The following is a 22407-nucleotide window of genomic DNA, read 5'->3' on the forward strand; positions in this document are numbered from 1 at the left end:
CCTTGACTGTGAAAAAAAGAAGGATTCTCAAACACCTTGCACAAGGATGGGGAACCTGACGTTGTTGGACTCCCTGTTTTCACTCTCAATCAGCAAAGCCAATGGGGCAGGAATGATGGGAGTTGTAGTCCAACAACATCTGGAGACCCATAAATTCCCCATCCCTGACCTAGCAGGACACAATATTTGTGTGGTCTATAGTCAACCATTTGGCCAGTCCAGTCACAAACAGTGCAGGCATGAAATGAAACACGTACGATGGAGGAAGCAAGCAAGCAAAATGAGTGGTTAAAAAGTCAAAACAAACCCCCAAAGTGCTTTTCTCATAGAAAAGCTGCTTCAAGAAAGGGGAAATTAGAACAGAGAACTGATGGCAGAGGAGGCTTAACCCTTTGAAAGAGAAATTCAGGGGAAGTCACCGAGGAAGTAACACAATGGAAAACACAATTTCTTCACAAACAAACACCCCACATGTATCTGCTGAAAAATCAACAACCCCCCCCCCCCACAAAGCATTTTGCTGACACAGAAGTGGACACCCAGGATTTTTGTTACAATACGTGTATTGTATGATGCCTTTCCTTAGCCATCAGAAAATAAAAAATAAGCATTAAATACGTTCATAATACAATATTTCCTTTGCCAAGGAGGCCAGGATTGAAATCACAAACAGCAACGGCAATTGCATTAATTGATACGTGCATCCACGACACGCAGCTCTGTTTGTTTTTCCTACAGCTCCCCGTGCCTAAAGGCACATTCCCCATCTCCTCCAGTAACACACATAATGAAATTGTAGCATGGATGAGCAGTGTAGCAGCTGCCTTTGAGCTGGTTTAAATCCTTTATGCACATTGCCAGAAGGAGCACATAATGGGGCCCCAGGTATGAATGGGAGGGGGTGAGAATCCCAGGTGCCTAGGCATAGCAGCTGCAGGTGCAAACCAAGGCCAAACAGAAAAAAAACACAGACGCAATACATAGCAGGCTTAATGAATAAAAATAAGGCCAGGGTAATATTAAGAAAAACAATGCCCAGGTTGCTAAGGTAACGGTCACATGTCCTCCATTGTGACATTTCCCCCTGCTGGCTCACCTGTCAGATAACCAGAGGTCTTTTATGAGAGTAAGTGCTTGATGCTTTTTTCTCCCATTTTGTTGACACCCCCCCCCCCATAACTGCTATATTTTGAGTCTTACACTATGGTATACTAATAGGACAGGAGACTGAGGTGGTGCAAACTGTAAAGAAGGTCTTATTACCTGCTGATACTGAACTCTCCCCAAAGCTGAGCTCCTATTGAGGAGCCAGTAGAGCAGACATGGCCAAACTTGGCCCTCCAGATGTTTTGGAACTACAGTTCCCATCATCCCTGACCACTGGTCCTGTTAGCTAGGGATGATGGGAATTGCAGTCCCAAGTTTGGCCATGCCTGTGGCCTAGAGGAACAGATTAGGTTGAAGAAGAAAGGGGATAAGTGAGACAACATCCAATGATCCTAACGCACAGAACATGTGTGTGCTTTGGACTGACTTGTCACATTAGCAGAAAATTGTTTATTGGGGGGGGGGGAATTACATACTCCGTGATCGTAATAAAACCTCAAAGCGGTTTACGGAAAAGTAAATTTGTCGATTAAAAGCAGCTAAAAATAGCCTTATAAGAAAAAACATTCAACAACTCATTAAAATCAACAATGAGCTAAAAACAAATTAAAACACATGAAACTACTAAATGTCTGGATCGGTTTGCCTAAATAAGAAAATGTTAAGTAAGCCCCGGAAAGAGTATAGTGAAGACACCTGCCAGGTATCTTAAATAAATAAATAAATAAATAAATGCTTATAGAGAAAAATACAAAGCTTAATATCTTTCCCCTTTTTTAACTAAACTAAGACTTCTATCTAAAATTAAAAATTAAAAAGAATAGAAAATGGGTTAAAAGAGAGAGAGAAAGAGGAATAAGAGACACCTGCCAGATATCAATAGGCAGAGAGTTGTAAAGTGTAGTTGGTGCCACACTAACAAATCAGTTTGAAATGATGTACATGGGGATTGTGTGTTCATGTCGGATCACATATAGGGGGAACATGGGGGTTGCATTTGTTCCTGATTTGGTTGGTGGCAGCGATTTGTTCAGTATGAGAATACTTTTGTTTTCTAGACCTTGCCCAGGTGATTAAGAAGCCTCTGGACAACACTTCCTGAAGAGAGTGAATGTGACAGGGGGGAATTCGATATTCAGAGATGTAAGTAGGATCTCTTAGCAGCTCTGTACTCTGGTTCTAACACTATCCATTTGGAACGGTCCTACCATTGGGCAGAGTGCGGAAATTGCCTTAGGTGTCAGGTGCCGGGGAGCAGCCACAGCAGCCTCCCTGCCATTCCCCAGTTGCTGCGTGAGAGCCATACATATTATGCATCCCCTACACTACTCTGCTGCCCTCAGATTCAGCTGCTAGTCCAACTGACTTGCCAAACTCCCTCAGACAACCAAATACCATGAGCCAGGCCTGCTATAGTTCAGAGCAGTTCTAGGGAATTCCTTCCTCCCCGGCCATGGCAGGGTTTATTTTCAAAAGATAGAGCTACCTTCAACGGTTCAAGTACAGTCATACCTCGTGTTGCGTTTGCTTCAGGTTGAGTGTTCTCAGGTTGCGTCCCGCAAGTACCGGAAAGGGTTACTTCCGGGTTTCGCTGCTTGCGCATGCACAGACGCTCAAAATGATGTCACGTGCATGCGCAGAAGCGACGAATCGTGACCTGCGCATGCGCAGACATGGGTTGCGTTCTGCTCAGGTTGCAAACGGGGCTCTGGAACGGATCCCGTTCACAACCAGAGGTACCACTGTACAGTAATACCTCTGCGTACCTACCGTCCTCCTTGCAAATGCTTCGGGTAACAAGCTCCGCTAACCCGGAAGTAGGCGCACCTGGAAGCGAACTTTGCCCCAGGATGCAAGCGGAAGTTGTGCAGCAGCGGCATGGCAGCAGCAGGAGGCCCCATCAGGAAAAGCGCGCCTCAGGTTAAGAACGGTTTCATGTTAAGAATGGACCTCCGGAATGAATTAAGTTTGTAACCGGAGGTACCGGTGTGGTGTAGTGGTTAAGAGCCAGTGTGGTGTAGTGGTTAAGAGCGGTAGACTCATAATCTGGGGAACCGGGTTCGTGTCTCCGCTCCTCCACATGCAGCTGCTGGATGACCTTGGGCCAGTCACACTTCTCTGAAGTCTCTCAGCCCCACTCACCTCACAGAGTGTTTGTTGTCGGGGAGGAAGGGAATGGAGATTGTGAGCCGCTTTGAGACTCCTTAGGGTAGTGATAAAGCGGGATATCGAATCCAAACTCTTCTTCTTCTACCACTGTAAATAGCCTTCCCTTTCTTTGTGTTGTCACTTACTAGCCTTCAGATGGTGGGAGCACAGGAAGCAAGACCTCCAAGGATGATCTCAGCAGCTGTAGGCACTAGGTTTGCAGCGGAAGAGGCCATTCTTGCAATGTTCTGGCCAATGGTCAGGGATGATGAGAGATAATAATAATAGTATTAATTCATTATTTATACCCCGCCCATCTGGCTGGGTTTCCCCAGCCACTCTGGGTGCCTCCTTACCGAATATTAAAAACACAATACAGAATTAAACATTAAAAACTTCCCTAAACAGGGCTGCCTTTAGATGTCTTTTAAAAGTAAGATGGGAGGGTGTTCTACAGGGCGGGCGCCACTACTGAGAAGGCCCTCTGCCTGGTTCCCTGTAACCTCACTTCTCGCAGTGAGGGAACTGCCAGAAGGCCCTCAGAGCTGGACCTCAGTGTCCAGGCTGAACGATGGGGGTGGAGACGCTCCTTCAGATATACTGGGCTGAGGCTGTTTAAGGGCTTTAAAGGTCAGCACCAACACTTTGAATTGTGCTCGGAAACATACAATGATACCTCAGGTTACATACGCTTCAGGTTACATATGCTTCAGGTTACAGACTCCACTAACCCAGAAATAGTGCTTCAGGTTAAGAACTTTGCTTCAGGGTGAGAACAGAAATCGTGCTCCAGCAGCATGGCGGCAGCGGGAGGCCCCATTAGCTAAAGTGGTGCTTCAGGTTAAGAACCGTTTCAGGTTAAGAACGGACCTCCGGAATGAATTAAGTACTTAACCCGAGGTACCACTGTACTGGGAGCCAATGCAGGTCTCTCAGGACCGGTGTTATATGGTCTCGCCGGTCACTCCCAGTCATCAGTCTAGCTGCTGCATTCTGGATTAATTGTAGTTTCCGAGTCAACTTCAAAGGTAGCCCCACGTAGAGCGTGTTGCAGTAGTCCACTCTGGTGAGACAGTCTGCAGGCAGGAATGGTCTTTGTGTACTGGATGGAGCTGGTGGTCCAACATCTTATGAAGGGCCACCGGTTCCCCATCCTAGAGGGCTAAGGTAGACTAAGCTCAGTAAAATAAGGTGGCGCCACAATCCCCGTTCCTCAGCTTTCCCCCACTCTGTTCAAGGTTGGGAAGACTGCGGGCCCTCCTTTCAAGTAGGAACACCAATGCTGCTCCAGCGGAAGAGGAAAGCGTAAGTGCTCCTGAGAGAGATCCTGATGTTTCCTTGGAGACCCTTCCCAAGGGCAGGCCATGCACGGCCTACCACAGGATGCAAGCTGTGGGCCCTGAATCCAAGGATCAGAAGAAAGGGCCTTCCAAATCCTGGAGGTTTCGCCTTTGCAGAGCACACAGGGATGTTTCGGTAGGGGATGGGGGAAACAGAAGACTGCTCTGGGACTGCTGTGGGAACTGCAAGACCAGCCCCCAAAGCTTTAAACCACTACAGGAGAAGCAAGACCCAGTAATGGAGAAGAAGCAACCCAACGTTGATCGGCTCGATGTCCGTGCCCTGACAACCCACAACTCGCTAGTACTTGTGAGCACCACCCCAGAGAGCACAAGTACAATTGGGGGTACTATAGGTAAGGAGGTGCCGGGGGGGTTAAAGTGGGTTGTTCAGACAAAAGCCAAGAATCTGGTGAATTAGGTCAGTCACAAAGACTGAGGCAGAGGGGTGGGGCCTGGTTGCAAGGGGTTTTTCCATGCAATGATGGCACCAAATGGACCTGTTCAAGGAAGGGTTGTTTTCCCAATGGGCAGGGACAAATTAAATATCTATACTTCTTCTTCTTCTTCTTCTTCTTCTTCTTCTTCTTCTTCTTCTTCTTCTTCTTCTTCTTCTTCTTCTTCTTCTTCATTTATTACAAGAATTTCATTTATTTAAAAAGTGGTAAAAAGAAAAGAAAAAGGAAAACATGAATGAAAATAAAAAAACAGCGACAATTCGTTGTTGACAAAGAACAGCTGGATATATAAAGGGCCTCATCAAACCTAAATCCGGCCCTGGCTGCACCCCTTTTTGATGAAGTATGGAAATACTGGTTTTCCAGTGCTGTTTTGACATGAGTGCTGTGGGTGCCAGCATAAAATGACTGCCCTGGGCAGCAAAAAAAGAGAGAGGTTCTGGTACTCCAAGAGTACCCACTAAAAAGGCCCACTAATCTGCTTTCTACCATATCTTTTGCTGTAGTTTCGTCATTCAGTACCTTGGAATCTACGATCCAGTCGATGCCCTCAGTCTATTCAGAGATGGGGAACTTATCAGATCTTGACATCATCGTTAATATGATGGAAACATCTAATTGTGAAGAACAGGTACAAACTTCCCCTTCCTTCCTTCCTTCCTTCCTGCCTGCCTGCCTGCCTGCCTGCCTGCTTTTGAAGCAGAATTTGTGTTTGCAGGATCCTGAGCACATGGTCACTCCCACACCATGCACTGAATGATGATGATAATTTTATTATGTATATCCCATCCGCCTGGCTGGCTTTCCCCAGCCACTCTGGGCAGCTTACAGAACACACACAAAATTGTAAAATGTACACAACTGTCATAGACAAGTAACTGCAATTATTGATCTCAGTTAAGGACCCCTGACCATTAGGTCCAGTCGTGGCCGACTCTGGGGTTGCAACGCTCATCTCGCTTTACTGGTTGAGGGAGCCGACGTACAGCTTCTGGGTCATGTGGCCAGCATGACTAAGCCGCTTCTGGCGAACCAGAGCAGCGCACAGAAACGCCGTTTACCTTCCCACCGGAGCGGTACCTATTTATCTACTTGCACTTTGACATGCTTTCGAACTGCTAGTTTGGCAGGAGCTGGGACCGAGTAACGGGAGCTCACTCTGTCGCGGGGATTCGAACTGTCAACCTTCTGATCGGCAAGTCCTAGGCTCTGTGGTTTAACCCACAGCACCACCTGCATCATTTATCTCAGTTATATATATATAAATACAGAGTTCATCCACACTTCTGCATGTGGTGTGCCTAGAAAGCACAAGTCCTGGCAGTTTCCCGCTTGACCCACACTTTCTCATCATGGGTCCAGGGAGTTTTCTACTTGTCCTGCTCCTTTTCAAGGGAAAACCTGCTCTTCAGTGATATATCAGAAAAAATAGCAATCTGGGGAAAACCCAAATTCCTGTTAGCTCCGTTTGAGCACTAAAGAGCAGTACTTTTACACCACTTTAATAATTGTGGCTTTCTCCCTAAGAATCCTGGGAATTTCTTAAGGGTGACAACCTCACAGAGCTAATAAAAACTTACCATTAAGAAAGACCACCAGGATAAAATACTGTTTTCATTTCCCATCAACCCATCCCTTGCATCAGAAATATCCCAGGACCCTTAAGAAACTGTGAAAGTGGTGAAGCATAAAACCTAAGACAGATATTGGGAAGCTTTGGTCCCCCCAAATGTTGCTGAACTATTTTTCCTGGCCGTTGACTATGCTGGCTGGGACTGGTGGAAGTTGAAGTTGAGTCTTCAGGGCTGCATAAAAAGTAGCTAAGCAAAAAAATGAAACAAGGATACACTGTCCAGACATATTGCTACTCTCTCTGATAGTCGCTCCAGGAGCTCAGTGCCAACAACACTGCAGCTGAAATGGAGCCACTGAAAAACAAAGGGGATGTCTACACATTCTCAGGGGGACTCTGAGAATTTCAGGTTATGCCCAGTAACCCAGGAATGCTGAGAGCTTGGCAAGGTGGGGAGGGCAGTAACTCAAGGTGGAGACAGAACAGCTTGCTGGAGAAGGCATGGCTAGGTCCATTAGGAAGAGCACTCCCATTAGGAGGTGAGAGTACAGTGCAGTATTTTATTGCAGGCTCTGCTTCTCATTATAATTTGTGGAAATGCAATGTATCAAAGGACAGGGTTTATAGTGAGGGGGGAAGAGAACTGGGAGGGAGGGGATTGCATCTGGCAACCAAAGCACCCCTTTGGTTTCAGGTAGTACAAGGGTAAAGGTAAAGGAACCCCTGACCATTAGGTCCAGTCGTGGCTGACTCTGGGGTTGCGGTGCTCATCTCGCTTTACTGGCCAAGGGAGCCAGCATACAGCTTCCGGGTCATGACTAAGCCGCTTCTGGCAAACCAGAGCAGCGAATGGAAACGCTGTTTACCTTCCCACCGGAGCGGTACCTGTTTATCTACTTGCACTTTGACGTGCTTTCGAACTGCTAGTACATGGGTAGACAAGTCTAAAAAGCCCATGGCAAACGTTTTCACAGCCCTCTAGCGTAGAGCTTTCCAAGTTGTGTGTCGCAACACATTGGTTTGTCGGCTGCAGTGGGCAGGTGTGTCGTGCAAACACTCCCCACACTCCTCCCGGGGTTGGAAAGGGATTAGTTTAAGCTCTGGTTTGCTAGTGAAACTGAATTACTGTGTCATAAAATGATGCATGTCTAAAAGGTGTGTCGCCAACATGAAAATTTTGGAAAGCTCTGCTCTAGTGGCTACGGTGGCTCATTTATACTGGATTCTGACCAAACTAAGCCTCCTGGTGTATATTTTGCTCTAGAAGCTTAGTTTGGTCAGAATTGAGTAACAGAAAGTCAGCTGTTGGGTGGTCAGGTGGCAGCTGTTGCTTACCATGCCAGCAGCTCCTGGTTCAGGCTGTGATTGCCATAGTTTACATAGCCAAAACAGCAGCATCCACACAGAAGTTAGCCCCAACATTTACCAAAGTACAAAAAAAATGTTTTACAAAAAAACACACACCCTAAGGCAGGCTTCCTCAAACTCGGCCCTCCAGATGTTTTTGACCTACAACTCCCATGATCCCTAGCTAGCAGGACCAGTGGTCAGGGATGATGGGAATTGTAGTCTCAAAACGTCTGGAGGGCCGAGTTTGAGGAAGCCTGCCCTAAGGGGATCCCCCTACTCAAAAAAAACAGCCCAATAAGGATACAGCATGCTCAGTGGCCATGGAATGATGACTGAGATTTGTGGGTGGAGGAAATGGAAAATGGGAGAAGGGGAATGGAATGGAGTGGGGTGGTGGGAATGCTGGACAGTGTCGCTCTGCGCTGCAAGGTTTTGTTGCCGTTCCCACATAGGAGTAGGGGCAGCTTGAATGAATAATATTTTCCAGAGTATCCTGGACAACAATGAGGAGAAAATTAGCTTCCTCCGTGCCATTTCTGCTAGTTGCATGGCTGCGCAGAAAAGTGGCAAGGACACCTTGGATCTCCCGTACACGAAGAATGAATTGGTGGAAGCACTTCTGGTAAGTGAGATATCTGGCACCAGGAATCCTGTGGGGCAGATGGGCAGCTAAAGCATTGGGCGGGGGGTGGACTCAATGTTGAGGAGTACAGAAGAAGCCGGGGAAGGGAGGAGGTGTGGCTGTGGCAGAAAGGAGAGAAGTGTGCAGCCATATTAGAACAGGATGGCCAAATCTATTGTAAAAAATAATAATAACAATGATATCCTGAAGGTGTAATGTCGGCTTGGAGGTTTGGGGAAGACGACTAGATGGGGGAAAGTGACAAATACAGCTGAGCAGTGGTGTAGCATGAGGAGACCACAGGGGCAGTTGCCCCGGGCGCAAGATTGTTAGGGGTGCAAAATTTCAATACCCGGTGCTGCTTCGATGCAGCTGCTTACTTCCATCACTGGTCTCCATTGAAAATGGTTTCTCCATGCAAACCAGGAAGTGACCTCTCCAGACAATGGAACAACTCTTATTTTCTTATCTCTGTGACTGCGATCTCCTGGGTGATGCAGATGCCGTTAGGCAGTTGAATGCACATGCGTATTCCATTTGTTTCCCTCCCACCGTACTCCTCATGGCCCTGGGCGCTGGAAACCCCTGCTACACCACTGCAGCTGAGTAAGAGAACCTAGGAGAAAAGTGTTACACAGCAATGACTCTCCCCTTTTGTCCTACACTCCCAGATGGTGATGGAGACACTGCCTGTTCACTCTGTGCCATCATTCCTCCTGTCCTGCTCAATGCTCACGGTCTACAACCTCAGGTACCAAGTCAACCTATGACAATGACATCCAGACTGGCTCTAGCACTGGTATTTCTCAACTACATCATTGGGGAAGGGGGAATTTTTTTTCAGTTTCATTTCTCACCTCCCACACCATTGCTGGAATAAACCCAGAAATCCTCAGCTCCACCTCAAACTACATTTCACACAAAGTTCTATGACTCCCTCCTGTTTGTTTTAAAAACCAAACGGGTTTCTGGTTGTTAAGGGTACTGGGAATTGTAGCTCTGTGAGGGGTAAACTACTGTTTGTGGAAACCCATGTGTTTTAAATATGCATTAAATATATGGTACTGATGTGGCTATGTGCTTCTCTTCATTGCTTCCTCTTTCAGTCAGTGTCCCTTGTGACTTCTTTTGGTTTGTACCATCACTGTTACACTGACGATATTCAGTTCAGATTTTCCCATGCCTTTTCTTGCTTTTTTTATGGTCGTGCTGCAGTCTCCTCTTGGATGGTAATCTTTAAACTACAAATGTGCACTAAATTATTTTTTTCTTACACCCAAGCCCTTTGTTTTGTCTGCTCCTCCTCCTTCTTTCGAGGGCGCTAATCTAAATTCTTTTTTGCAACTCCAAAGTTTTCTCCTATAGCTCATATTCCCAATCTAGACAAATCCTGTTGATTTAGAATGCTGCTTAGGGATGTCCTGAGCATTCGGTTTTTGGCACCTGCAACATGGGTGCCTCATTTAGAATGCTTGAAAGCAGGACTGTGCTTATCCGGGTTCTGCAAACCTCCTCCTTCCCCAGCCCATGACACCACAGCAACTTATCTCGCGGCAGGAGACAGGCAGAGAAAACTTCAGGCACTTCCAATTCATAGGATCCTCAGCCAGGAAAGTGATGCTCAGCATATAGTTCTCATTAAGGAGAAAACCCCACGTGCCTTTTTCTTGGACATAGCTCAGCTGGTTAGAGCACTGTGCTGATAATGCCAAGGTTGCAGGTTTGATCCCTGTATGGGATAGCTGCATATTCCTGCATTCAAGGACTAGACCAGGGGTTGTCAACCTGGTCCCTACCACCCACTAGTGGGTGTTTCAGGATTCTAGGTGGGCAGTAGAGGGTTGTACAGCACAAGCTGAATCCTGCTTCCATCAAGCACTGGTGGGCGATAAGGAAATTTTACCATCAAGAAAGATGCATTAGTGGGCGGTAGGTATAAAAAGGTTGACTACCCCTGGACTAGATGATCATCAGGGTCCCTTCCACTTCTACAGTTCTCTGATTCTCTGATTCTCAGTGGGATTTGCAGACAGAGCATCATGATCTCTGGTGAGAGAGCTGAAACTTGCCAGTTCCAGGCATGTGCAGCATCTACATGACATTGTTGGCTTAGTTAGGAGAACATGGAGGAAAAGACTCCATGGAGGAAAGAGGTGCCCCCCCCACTTTGAAAGGGAGAACAGAATTTGCATTTTTCTCTATTTCACAGCCCCTCCTCTCAACCAGCATAATAACCAGTTGCTTTTCCTTTGGTCCTGCCAGCAAAATGAAGCCCCCATTTGATCCTGAGCAACTGTCTGGTATCTTGCGGCTGGCTCTCCATGGCATTTTTAACATGGATACAGATTTGGAAAATCCTCACAGCCAGGTAAATTCAGGGTTTCTTATAAATACTGGGGAAAGAGAATATTCTCTTTCTGGCTCTGTGGTGCACCGTCCCTTTAGTTTTGCTCATATTGCTGAGAGACAGTCCATCCTCAGGGCTACAGCAGGCAGATGTAAGTATCAGAAAAATAAGGATGGGGAGTTGTTTGGCTGCATCACACATTCCATCTTGTTATCCTGAATCTGCTTCCCAAAGAAGGGTCTTCCTTGGACAGGCTGAGCTGCACAGTTTTCTGTAGCCTATCTGCATATATTTTTCAACTTGAACTGCTGCAGACTTCTCTTTTTTTGTGTCTCATGACATTTGAGCCCACTGCATCTAGGTCATGGGTAGGCAAACTAAGGCCCGGGGGCCGGATCCTGCCCAATCACCTTTTAAATCTGGCCTGCGGATGATCCGGGAATCAATATGTTTTTACATGAGTAGAATGTGTGCTTTTATTTAAAATGTGTCTCTGGGTTATTTGTGGGGCACAGGAATTCATTCATCCCCCCCAAAAAATATAATCTGGCCCCCCACAAGGTCTGAGGGACAGTGGACCGGCCCCTTGCTGAAAAAGTTTGCTGACCCCTGATCTAGGTTATACCTCCACTCCTGAAGGCAGTGTGCCTCTGAGTACCAGTTTCTGGGAGGAACAATGCTACACTCAGGTCCTGCTTGCGGGCTTTCCATAGGCATCTGGTTGGGAAGAGGATGCCAGACTAGGCGGACCTTTGGTCTGCTCCATCAGAACGCATCTTATGTTCTTACCTGTCAACGAGGACAACCTTTCAAGTATCTGATGAAGTGGGACTCTGGTCCACAAAAGCCACAGGACTCTGTTGTTTCCCCGGCAACAGACTTAACATGGGTACTCCTCAGGAAGTGGCAGTCTGATTGTCATCTTATTCGTTAGTGGGCAAAGGAATTCAGCCTCTACACGAGGAGTGGCTAACCTCTGGCCTCCAGATCATCTTGTTGGACTACAACTCCCATCGTTCCTCGCCATTGTTCATGCAGGCTGGGAATGATGGGAGTTGAATTTCAGCAACATCTAGAGGGACACAGGTTCCCCACTCCTGCTCTACACATGAGCCCAGGGTTTCCCAAGCTTGGGTCTCCAGCTGTTTTTTGGACTACAGTTCCCAGAATCCCTGACAACTGGTCCTGCTAGCTAGGGATGATGGGGGCTGTAGTCCAAAAACAGCTGAAAACTCAAGTTTGCAATACCCTGCACTAGCCTTTGGCTCTCTTTCCCTTCAGGCTCTCTACCAATCGTCTGCAGACACAATGGAGATCATGCTGAAGGGTTTGCTGTCTGAGGTTCCAACTACAAGCCACCTGATGTTTATTTTGAAGGTGAGTGGGTTAAAGGGAAGAGAATGGCACTTTATCTTGCCACTTACACAATGGAGAGTCTGGCAGGGAAAGCATTTATGAATATTTGCTTAATGTATTTATAGCCAGCTGTTCATTGTTCACATAAATCCGAGAGAGAGAGAGAGAGAGAGAGAGAGAGAGAGAGAGAGAGAGAGAGAACGAGAACACAATAAACAATGTTTCATGTAAATACATCTCATGGGAATATAGTTTTCATCGTAGTAGGCATTCTTTGAGTCAGCAGCATCACCCGCCAGGCAACAGTATAGAAACATGGCTTAAGTTACAGTGGTGTCCAAACTTTTTTCAAAGAGGGCCAGATTTGATGAAGTGAAGGGCCATGAGGGCCGACCAAAGGGCCAACCAAAGTTGTTGAGCTTTTTTAAGGGTTTTTTAGGATTTTACCCCAGGAAATGAACTGCCACAGGGGCTGACCGGAGGGCTGGATTAGCCCCCAAAATGGACTTTGGACATGCCTGGCTTAAGGGATGCAAAAAACCAGCATCAGCTTGATGAATGCAGAGTCCATTTAGAATTTTTCAGGATCAAATGACAGGGCAGAGAGGAAGAAGAGATGTTTGTGGGGGCACAGTTGTCAATGTGTGGTGTGTAAGTCTCAGGCCAGGTGTTGCAGTCATTCTGAGCTGCTGCTGCTTCCTTCCTCAGCACATCAACTTCTGGATTCATTCCAACGATCCCCAAGAGAGATATAGGTCTGTCCTCTGCAGCACCACTGTGTTGCGACATGCTCTTCTTCTGCCAGATTTCAACGTGAGTACCCCCCAGAACCTGGCTCAATACGGCAGCCCCGATTAGGAGATACGAGTTTGATGTTTTATTATGCTTTTATATTTGTTGGAAGCCGCCCAGAGTGGCTGGGGCAACCCAGTCAGATGGGCGGGGTACAAATAATAAAATGATTATTATCTTATTATAAGTACTAGGCGAAGTGGGTCCAACCTGCCATTTCCCCTTCTCCATGTTCATGGGAATGTGTCCACAGCAAGGATTCCTGCTAAGGACCTGTATTCCTCACAGGCTAGGATGTGAAGAGTAGAGATCAGTTGAAACAAGGGGAGAAGCAGACCACAAAATATGAGTGAAGATCTCTGTTGTTTTCTGTCCCTGCAGAAGTCCACTGAGCTTCCTGCCTTGGGACACCACGTGGCACAGTTTGGAATCTGTATCACAGATACAATGGAAGATGTGAGCAACCAGGCCAGGTTGACCATCAGCTGCCTTTATGAGCTGCTGCTCGATCAGATGGGTGAGTTGGTTTGAAAACATGAGACCAGCAGCCCCTTGTTGGGAGGCCACATATTGCTTCCAACAACTGATAATACAGTGTCATGAATATCCATATACAGTGTCTCATCCCTTTAGAACATTTTCCATTAAGGATGTATCTCCTCAAGATGTTTCAAAGCGAGTTGGAGATGCATCTGAACCATGGACTTTTTTATATCATAATTTTGTTGTAAATCATAAGTGTTGTGTGTATTGCAATTTTATGTTGTGAACTGCCTTGAGATCAACAGGTGAAGGGTGGTGTGCAACTTTTACACACACACTGACCTAGTCAAGGCTACTCAAATTATTTTGACTCTGTCTTCCTAGGAGTTAAAAGCACAAGTCGTGGTAAATTAAATAGCTAGCAGTTTCATGACACCCACTACCAGTTGCCTTGGTGACCCCCTCACTCTTCTTAATAGTAGGACCTGTTTCTGACCCTAAGCCCCCACCCCACCTTCACCTATCCACCTGTGCTTAAGGTAGGGCAATTCATGCTTGTCACATCTTATAAACTCTTTCCAGGCTTATTGTTTCAGTGCTGTAAAGGTAAAGGTACCCCTGACGGTTCGGTCCAGTCATGGACGACTCAGGTTGCGCGCTCATCTCACTCTATAGGCTGAGGGAGCCGGTGTTTGTCCACAGACAGCTTCCGGGTCATGTGGCCAGCATGACTAAGCTGCTTCTGACAAACCAGAGCAGCACACAGAAACACCGTTTACCTTCCTGCCGGAGCGGTACCTATTTATTTACTTGCACTTGAAGTGCTTTCGAACTGCTAGGTTGGCAGGAGCTGGGACTGAACAACAGGAGCTCAACCTGTTGTGGGGATTCGAACTGCTGACCTTCCGATCGGCAAGCCCTAGGCTCTGTGGTTTAGACCACAGCGCCACCCGTGTCCCATTCAGCACTGTAGCATTGAGCTAATCTCTTCACCCATGCTGAAAGGTGTCGTTGTTCTAGTTTCTCTTAACTTGTTCTAGTTTCTCTTAACTTGTATAGATCCCAGAGGGCAAAGTATCCCACAGGGATTAGGAGATAACTGAGAAATGATCTCCCTTCTTTTCACATATTAATTCTTCCACAAGAAAGCTGATACCTGCAAAAAACACACACCCAAAAAACAAAAAACAAAACCCAGGCAACCTGCTCACTGTTGTGTTTTATGCTGTCCTCATCTTCTCCCATAGGCCACACTCCACATATAAACGTAAGCGTAGCAATTAAGGCCACAAAGTATTTGACATACCTTCTCCTAACCCAGATGCAAATCTTTATTTCTCAAGTCTTGCTTCGGACCACTGCAGGAACAAGTGGGATTGGACAAATCCCCTTGGGGGGAAATATTAGGATACCTCACAGATCCTTGCACAGATAGCAGTTATCTTCTGAAGGGAACAGAAAGATCCCAGGTCGTAATGTCAAAGAGACCCATTACATAGACAGAAACAGAGGTACTTCTGCTGTCTCCCTGTCAGGGCTGAGCGTGAGTGAGGCTGAAGAACTGTGGTGCCACAGTTATGAAGACCAGAAAATGCTGGCTTACGTGGATTCCTGCAGGGTGGGTGAGGTAAGAACATACCTCTGAGGCAGCATTAAATATGGACAAGTGCACATCCAATGGAAATGGCTCATGCTTTTGCAGAATTAGGCTAGTGTAGAAGAGGCTCATCCATACTTCCACTTTCCCCTGGGGAAAACCCACTTTTTGGAGCTGAATCAGAACAAACGTCAGTCGGGTTTTCGATGATTAATATTTGCCCTGATTCATTACTAAAGAGTGGGTTTTCCCTGGGAAAGCCACAGGGCAACCACTTGGACCCATTCTAAGAAAGTATAGGACAAGCTGAAAACCACTCAGACCCATGCTTTCTAGGCTCAGGACAAGGCCAAGTGTGGACAAGCCCTCAGTATCGGTGGTGCTGGTAACAGAGCCCTCTGACCACAGCACCATTCCTTTCAAGAATGATCTTGGTGGCCCTATGCCATAGTTTCCCAAACTTGGGTCACCAGCTGTTTTTGGACTACAACTCCCACCAACCTTCATTAGCAGGACCGTTGGTCAGGAATGATGGGAACTGTAGTCCAAAAACAGCTGGTGATTCAAGTTTGGGAAACCCTGACCCCTGTCTACCACTTTAGCAGCAAAATGGGGCCACCATGGACAAGACGATGGTTTACGCACACTTGAAAGACTCTCTATATATGTAGAAATGTATCTGTTTACAACCTGAGAGGGAGAGAGGGAGACTTCATTTTGACTGGGCATGCTTAGTAGCACCCAGGGCCCACCAGGTTTTGTGGGTTCTGGTTGTGGGGAGGGAAGAAAGGGAAAGGGAGTTTGCCTGCTTAAAATAGAAACATGGCACCTAATCCCTTCCCCACACTTTAGAAACCTACCCCACCCTTACAAGCTTGAGCAATAATATACTCAGATTTGAATGTAGCAGCCATCCTTAAACCAAAGCTCTTGGAAGAATGGGGTAAGTTCTCCCAAGGATGGGGGTTAGGAAAGAAAGAAGTATGTCTTTTTCTTCCTTTCTTCTCATGATACTCTTCCCTGCTCAAGCCCAACCAGTGCTACACAGCTCCTAATTCCAGGTTGGGTGGAGCCGTTCACAGGAGAACTCCTATGAGGGACACCAGATCCCTCCAGAGATCCTTTCCATTCACGATTATTTGTGCTCATGAAACTATTGGGGTGGTCACACATAATCCTGCTTGAAGGATTGTTTGCAACTGAAAAAGTTTTGGGGGTAGTCACACTGCTCATTTCCAGTCAGTGCACACCCCACAATGTCTTGCTGAAGTTCCATAGCTTTCTATACCACAACTGTCCTGGTTGATTGTTGTCCTGCTTTTGTTGCTTGACAGCAATCATGTGGTGGCACTGAGGAAGCATCGCAGAGCAAGCTAAAGCAAAATAAACCCACCTCCCATGTCAAGAATAATATTTCGCAGAATACAACCACAATGACACCCATTTGGAGGGACCTTAGGAAAAGAAGACACTGTAACTTTTGTTATAGATCTCCACTTGTTCCATTCAAATGTACACACACACACACACACACATATATACATATATATACATGTACTTCTGCCATGCTATCTTTAAAATGTGGACACTTTTGATTTTAGCTGTTCAGAAACATCTTCACAGAAGATCAGAAGAGAACCTTTCTGGAGACATCTTTGCGGGCCATTTATTATCCTGAGCTAAGGATAAGAGAGGCTGGGATCCTCCTAGTGTTTTCCCACCTGGGGAAGGCCAATGAGATAATGGCAGATAAGGTGAGGTACCAAGATAGGCTTCCAAACATCAGAAACTGCTTTACCACCAAGACATCAGTTGGGCCTGGGTATCCGCAGTCGTGGGCGCAAGATGGTGCCACTGGTGGATGGACTGTAGCCTACTAGGGTGTATGAGGTGTTAGGAGAAAAGCAGTACCTCTGGTGGGTGACGCGCCTTCTTCTGGGGTACAGTGTCCACTTTTGGTCCCCACCCTGCACTCAGCTCTTACCTGTGGCTTCTAGAAGCTGTCAGCATGCGACAGCAGCCACATCCCGGAGAACAGATTTGACTAGCTAGCTAAACCAGGTGAGGATAGCCAACAGGTCTCAAATCATCAATGAGTTAGGGACTTCCCCTGCATGTGAACACATTCTCTGGCAGATTGAGTGGATGAGACCAATAGTTGGTCCAGCGGTCAAGAAAGTGGTTTCTGCATGTGCTGTAGAAAGAAGTGAAGAACAGATGAGGCTCATCCACCTGGGGAGAGGGGCCATCTAGGGCAGGCTTCCTCAAGCTCGGCCCTCCAGATGTTTTGAGACTACAATTTCCAGCATCCCTGACCACTGGTCCTGCTAGCTAGGGATCATGGGAGTTGTAGGCCAAAAGCATCTGGAGGGCCGAGGTTGAGGAAGCCTGATCTAGGAGAAGGAAAACTCTGATCTTCTGCTGCCTTGCAAGATAGCTTTGGGAGAAGAAAAGGTTAAGGAGTAAACCCTACACAAATCCAGAGTGGAGTCCCTAAGATGGTTAGATGGCACTTTGTATGTCTCCCTCCAGCAACTCCTACAGCCCACGTTTTGCTCTGCTTTCCTTTGGACCACATCAGGAAGCATGAGGTCTTATCAACTGGCCCAGGCTTGCACCCTGATGAGGTCATTTCAGTGCTGCTAGCTCAACTGTTTGACTTCACCCCCCAAAGGCGCACTCCTGCAGACCCATCTGTTGCCCCACCCACTATTGGCCCCTGGAAGGTTGTCTCTGAGGCAATGTGGCCCTCAGGCTGAAAAAGATTCCAAACTCAAAGCAGGAGAAAAGAGAGCTCATGTCAGAGCAGAGAAACCTGTACCCTTTTCTGCGCAAAGGTGGCCTGATGCTTGCCGTTGTTTCATCTTTTCAGGCAGAAGATGTAGCGGAGAAGATCTACCAGCAGATCTACAAGCTTCAGATACTCAGAGAGGTGCCAGAAGCATTGCAAGGCTTCTTTCTAAGTAGAGGTAATGCTGTCAGACTCAAGAGACAAGACCAGAGCATATACTTAGCTTGGAAGGTTCCAGGTTCAGCACTCCAACCCCCAATATTTCCGTTAAAACAGAGTTTGATAGTAGATAAGGGGAACAGCCTCTCTCTGCACAAGAGCTTGGAGGCCTGGTGGCCTTCAAAGTAGATTACACTGTGCTACCTAAGCAAATATTATTGCTTGGTAAATAGTAGTTTCCAGTCCATAATTGTGAAATGGGAAAGGACAATGTCAAGCTAAGAGAATAACATGATAGTTTACTTGTGCGGTTGGGATTTAAGGTCTGCTTGGACTTCAGTGAGCTGTGCTTGTGCAGCAAGGATTCAACAAGACACCCAGAATTAAACAGGGGCAGCAAAAGGTTGACATTTACACGTAGGGATTTTTTTAAATGAAGCTTCATTGCATTTGAGAGCCTAACTACATGTGAAGCTGAATGAGCTGCTAGCAGTCACATCAGCATTGCTGTTTTCTGTTAATCAACCAGGGTGGAGGGCTTACTGCAAATTTATTATGCTGTTTTTGCAATATAGTAGGCTGTCTAAATTGTGTATTGCTTTGTAATGATCTGTTGAGTCTCTGGACCATAATAAAGATTGAATTGACTTGAATTTTAATACATAAATGACATGAGAAAACTTGTTCTGCTTATTTGTATCATTTATTATTCCCATGATCCTTGCTTGTGGCTGGGGAAACCCTGCCAGATGGGGGGATATAAATAATAAAATTATTATTATTATTATTATTATTATTATTATTATTATTATTCCCAATAAAAGTTATTTCCCCCCCCAAAGCAAGTGTGGGGGCAATTTTCACCAGGACTGCAGTGTATGGGGAGGAGATGTTTAACCCTTTCCCTCTCCAGCTTTACACATACACACACACACACACACACACACACACACACACACACACACTGCAATAGGAAAAGAGTTTCCACTGATCCCAGTGTTACAAACTGCACCTTTTAATATACTGTAACTGCCCCTAGAACTACATCAAAATTTCAGTATAATGGGGGGGGGGGGAATCTTCTTTCTAATAAAAGACCTGCAGCAGGGATGGGGAAGATGTCACCCTCCCAATGTTATCTGACTACAATTCCCATCATCCTTGATGCCTGGGTTAGATAGATAGCTAAACTTTATTCGCATCAGCCAACGGCCATAGCAACATAAAACAAACAGTATATACAATTAAAAAGACAACAATGGGTAAAAAGGGCACTCAAATGACTAAGATTATTGTTCCTTAATCTCATTGCACCCTCGATAAACCTAGCAACCTTTGCTGTTGTCTGATCATTTTGATCTGATAAAAGAAAGGACAATGTGGGCGGCCTGGGATGGTAAGTAAGAGTGGGGTGATGATCTCATTCCTCAGATCTTTATAAAGGAGGCAGGGCAGGAGAACATGAGCCACTGTTTCCAGATTGCCATCTCCACAGGGGCAGAGCCGTCTCTCAGTTGGAATCTTTTGGTATCTGCCCTCAAGCCTGGGTTTGATGGGCGTTGTGGTCAGACAAGAGCTGGTGAGCCGCAGGTCCCTCTGAGCCTGAACTTGCAGCCTCCCCTAAACAATGCCTTCATGCTTATCATCTTTACTTAAATCCTAGCTTGAATAACTAAGTCTCCCTGTTCTACTTGTTTTTCTGTCCAGGTGAAATGATGTTCGAGAGTGAAAAGGATGCACCATAATATTCCTTCAGGCAGGAAGGAGAGGACAGCGGCAGATCAGACTTCTCCTCTGTGTGTTTTCATTCAGCCTCTTCTGCAGAGCTTGTCTCTTCAACCCCAACCACTGTGGCAGAAAGGCAAAGGCAGCTGCCTAGGAACCCAGAGGGACTCCAGGGATAGCTTCTTCCCAGAACCAGTGTTGTACCGGATCTCAGAGCAGCACTGGCTAGAAAATACACTTGGGAGCTTTGGAGGGGGGGGCATATTGCTGGGCGCAGTGCCAACAGACAGAGGGCAGACAGCGAGGTGTACCTGCTGGGCACACACTCAGAAGTGATCCCCAAAGCATGACACAAACTACTTTAACTTTTTTTATTTTTACTTTTTTACAATTAACTGAGCATTGCAATTCCTTTCTCTTGCTGTGTATTTTGCTGTGAATTGTTTTTTTGCTTAGGCTGGAGTTTATCATGTGTTGCACTGAATTTTTTTGTGTGTGTAAGCCAGTTTGTGTTACTTTGCAGAGCAGACATGATTAAAATCAAACACTGGTTAATAATAACAATAGCAATAACCATGTGGTTCTACTAAAAGAAAAAAGAAAAAAGAAAAAAACATGTAAAAACAGCCCACTGGAGGGCAGGCAGGGGAATAAGAAAACAGGTGTATGATATATTTATTTTAATTAATTTATATTTATATTTACCCTATGTTTGTCCTCGGTGGCCCTTCTCAGCATGCCCCCTCCCACAGGAGGTGTGTGTTGAGTGGCAGCATGAAACATAGGCGGTGGTTCCCTGCTTGCAGAATCCTCTCCCTAGGAAGGCATGCCTGGTGCCATTGTTATCCATTTATAGGCGTCAGGCATTAAATATGTTCGAATTCAATGGTGAGTGTAAGAACAATAAAGCTGGCAGTTGAACCACAATGCAGAGAGAGACAGGCTTGATTTGCTTTCTGTGCTGGACCCAAAGCTATGGCTTTGGGTGTTGCTGTCCCTACACTCCCCAAAAAGCCAATGGAGGAGCAAGACCTGTTGCAGTGTTAATGCCTGAAACGTCATCTTTTGCTCAGCCTGTATATCAGACTTCCCAAGGACATACAAGCTATACAGCTGCAAATATAACATTTTAAGTGTGTTTTAAGTGCATTGTACAAATGTGACGCTAGATGGCGACGGTGAACTTATGGCAAATTCAATATATATTTTAAAAACTTTTTTTAAAAAGCATTTTCACAGCATTTTTTATATGTGTCTAGATTCCACCCAAGTGTCCCTATTTTCCAGGGACAGCCCCAGATTTACAGAAGCCATCCTGGTTTCTGATTTGAATGTCCTGCTTTTCCTTAGGATGTCTCTATTTTAATCAAAAGCATGTTGTAGAGTAAGAAGTTATGTGCCCCCCCCCCCCGAACCAAGGAAATAACTACACAACTTTTAGAATACATTTGAAGGCAGTACTGTATAGGAAAGTTATTTAATGCTTTATTATGTTTTTATATATTTTGTAAGCTGCCCAGAGGGGCTAGGGCAATCAAGCCAGATAAAATTATTATTATTAAATTAGAAAATAGGACGTCCCTATTTTCTTCGGAGAAATGTTGGAGGGTATGGTATGTACATGTAAATAAATGATATATCACAAAGACACCACTGTTTCCAGTGACCTTCATTTGAAGGAAGCCAAACCCAAGATATGCGGAGAACCTTTGGGATCGTTCAGTGTTCAGAGACTGGGTTGTGTGTAACACTCATGTTCCTTTGTATCCATTGCCATTTCCTGTGCCACTCTGAGTGCTACATTAACACCTCAAAATGCAACACTGAAGCAAGTGGGGGGCTATTCTGGCAACAGCGTGTCATTGGAACACTGATACACTCTTCACTCATTGATCCATCACAGTGTGTCAAATCCTGTGAAATCACCATAAGGAATTCTACAGGTGTGCCTAAAACACATTGGGGCAGACAAGAGAGAGTACCTTTTCACATAATAGTGGTATTGTAAGCAGCTGCATGTAACCTCCCAATGTTATTTTTTAAAGCAGCTTTGAAAAGAGGCGAGTTTAACACCACAGTCTTATGTATGGCTGTTGTTGTTGTTTAGTCGTTTAGTTGTGTCGGACTCTTCGTGACCCCCTGGACCAGAGCACGCCAGGCACTCTTGTCTTCCACTGCCTCCCGCAGTTTGGTCAAACTCATACTGGTAGCTTTGTCCCCTTCTCCTTGTGCCCTCCATCTTTCCCAACATCAGGGTCTTTTCCAGGGCGTCTTCTCTTCTCATGAGGTGGCCAAAGTATTGGAGTCTCAGCTTCAGGATCTGTCCTTCCAGTGAGCACTCAGGGCTGATTTCCTTAAGAATGGATAGATTTGATCTTCTTGCTGTCCACGGGACTCTCAGGAGTCTCCTCCAGCTCCAGCTACTCAGAAGTAACTAACAGATGACGCCCTCCCCCATAATGATAAATTGGGCCACCGGCAACTAACTTCAGGCTGTTCATAATTCCATGAATTTCTTTGACATTATTTGAAATAAAAAACTCTCCCTTTCTTGCATCT

General features: G+C 45.9%; 1 protein-coding gene across 3 annotated transcripts; it reads left to right on the forward strand.

Moving 5' to 3' along the window:
* Positions 1-1106: 1106 nt before the first annotated feature.
* LOC310834817 (maestro heat-like repeat-containing protein family member 7) lies at positions 1107-21410 on the forward strand. Of its 3 annotated transcripts, none has more exons than XM_083719196.1 (14): positions 1107-1126; positions 2166-2250; positions 4494-4951; positions 5560-5684; positions 8464-8598; positions 9270-9349; positions 10861-10966; positions 12227-12322; positions 13010-13114; positions 13475-13610; positions 15112-15203; positions 16775-16927; positions 18046-18142; positions 19831-21410. In XM_083719196.1, coding segments are annotated over exons 2-14 (1623 nt in total). In that variant the 5' UTR covers positions 1107-1126; positions 2166-2248; the 3' UTR covers positions 19869-21410. The 3 variants fall into 3 exon arrangements, with proteins under 3 accessions (XP_083575322.1, XP_083575323.1, XP_083575324.1); XM_083719197.1 differs by lacking the exon at positions 1107-1126 and adding an exon at positions 1792-1810 and having other exon boundaries at positions 19831-21173; XM_083719198.1 differs by lacking the exon at positions 1107-1126 and having other exon boundaries at positions 1950-2250; positions 4494-4560; positions 4816-4951; positions 19831-21173.
* Positions 21411-22407: the final 997 nt, after the last annotated feature.

This window comes from Podarcis gaigeae, assembly GCF_964106915.1.
Source record: "Podarcis gaigeae genome assembly, chromosome: 17".
NCBI lineage: Eukaryota > Metazoa > Chordata > Lepidosauria > Squamata > Lacertidae > Podarcis > Podarcis gaigeae.

Excerpts from the sequence above, each read along its gene's own strand:
- LOC310834817 (XM_083719196.1), top strand. Across the intron at positions 8,599-9,269 it reads AATTGGTGGAAGCACTTCTG|ATGGTGATGGAGACACTGCC; the intron begins GTAAGTGAGATA and ends CTACACTCCCAG. Across the intron at positions 12,323-13,009 it reads ACCTGATGTTTATTTTGAAG|CACATCAACTTCTGGATTCA; the intron begins GTGAGTGGGTTA and ends TTCCTTCCTCAG.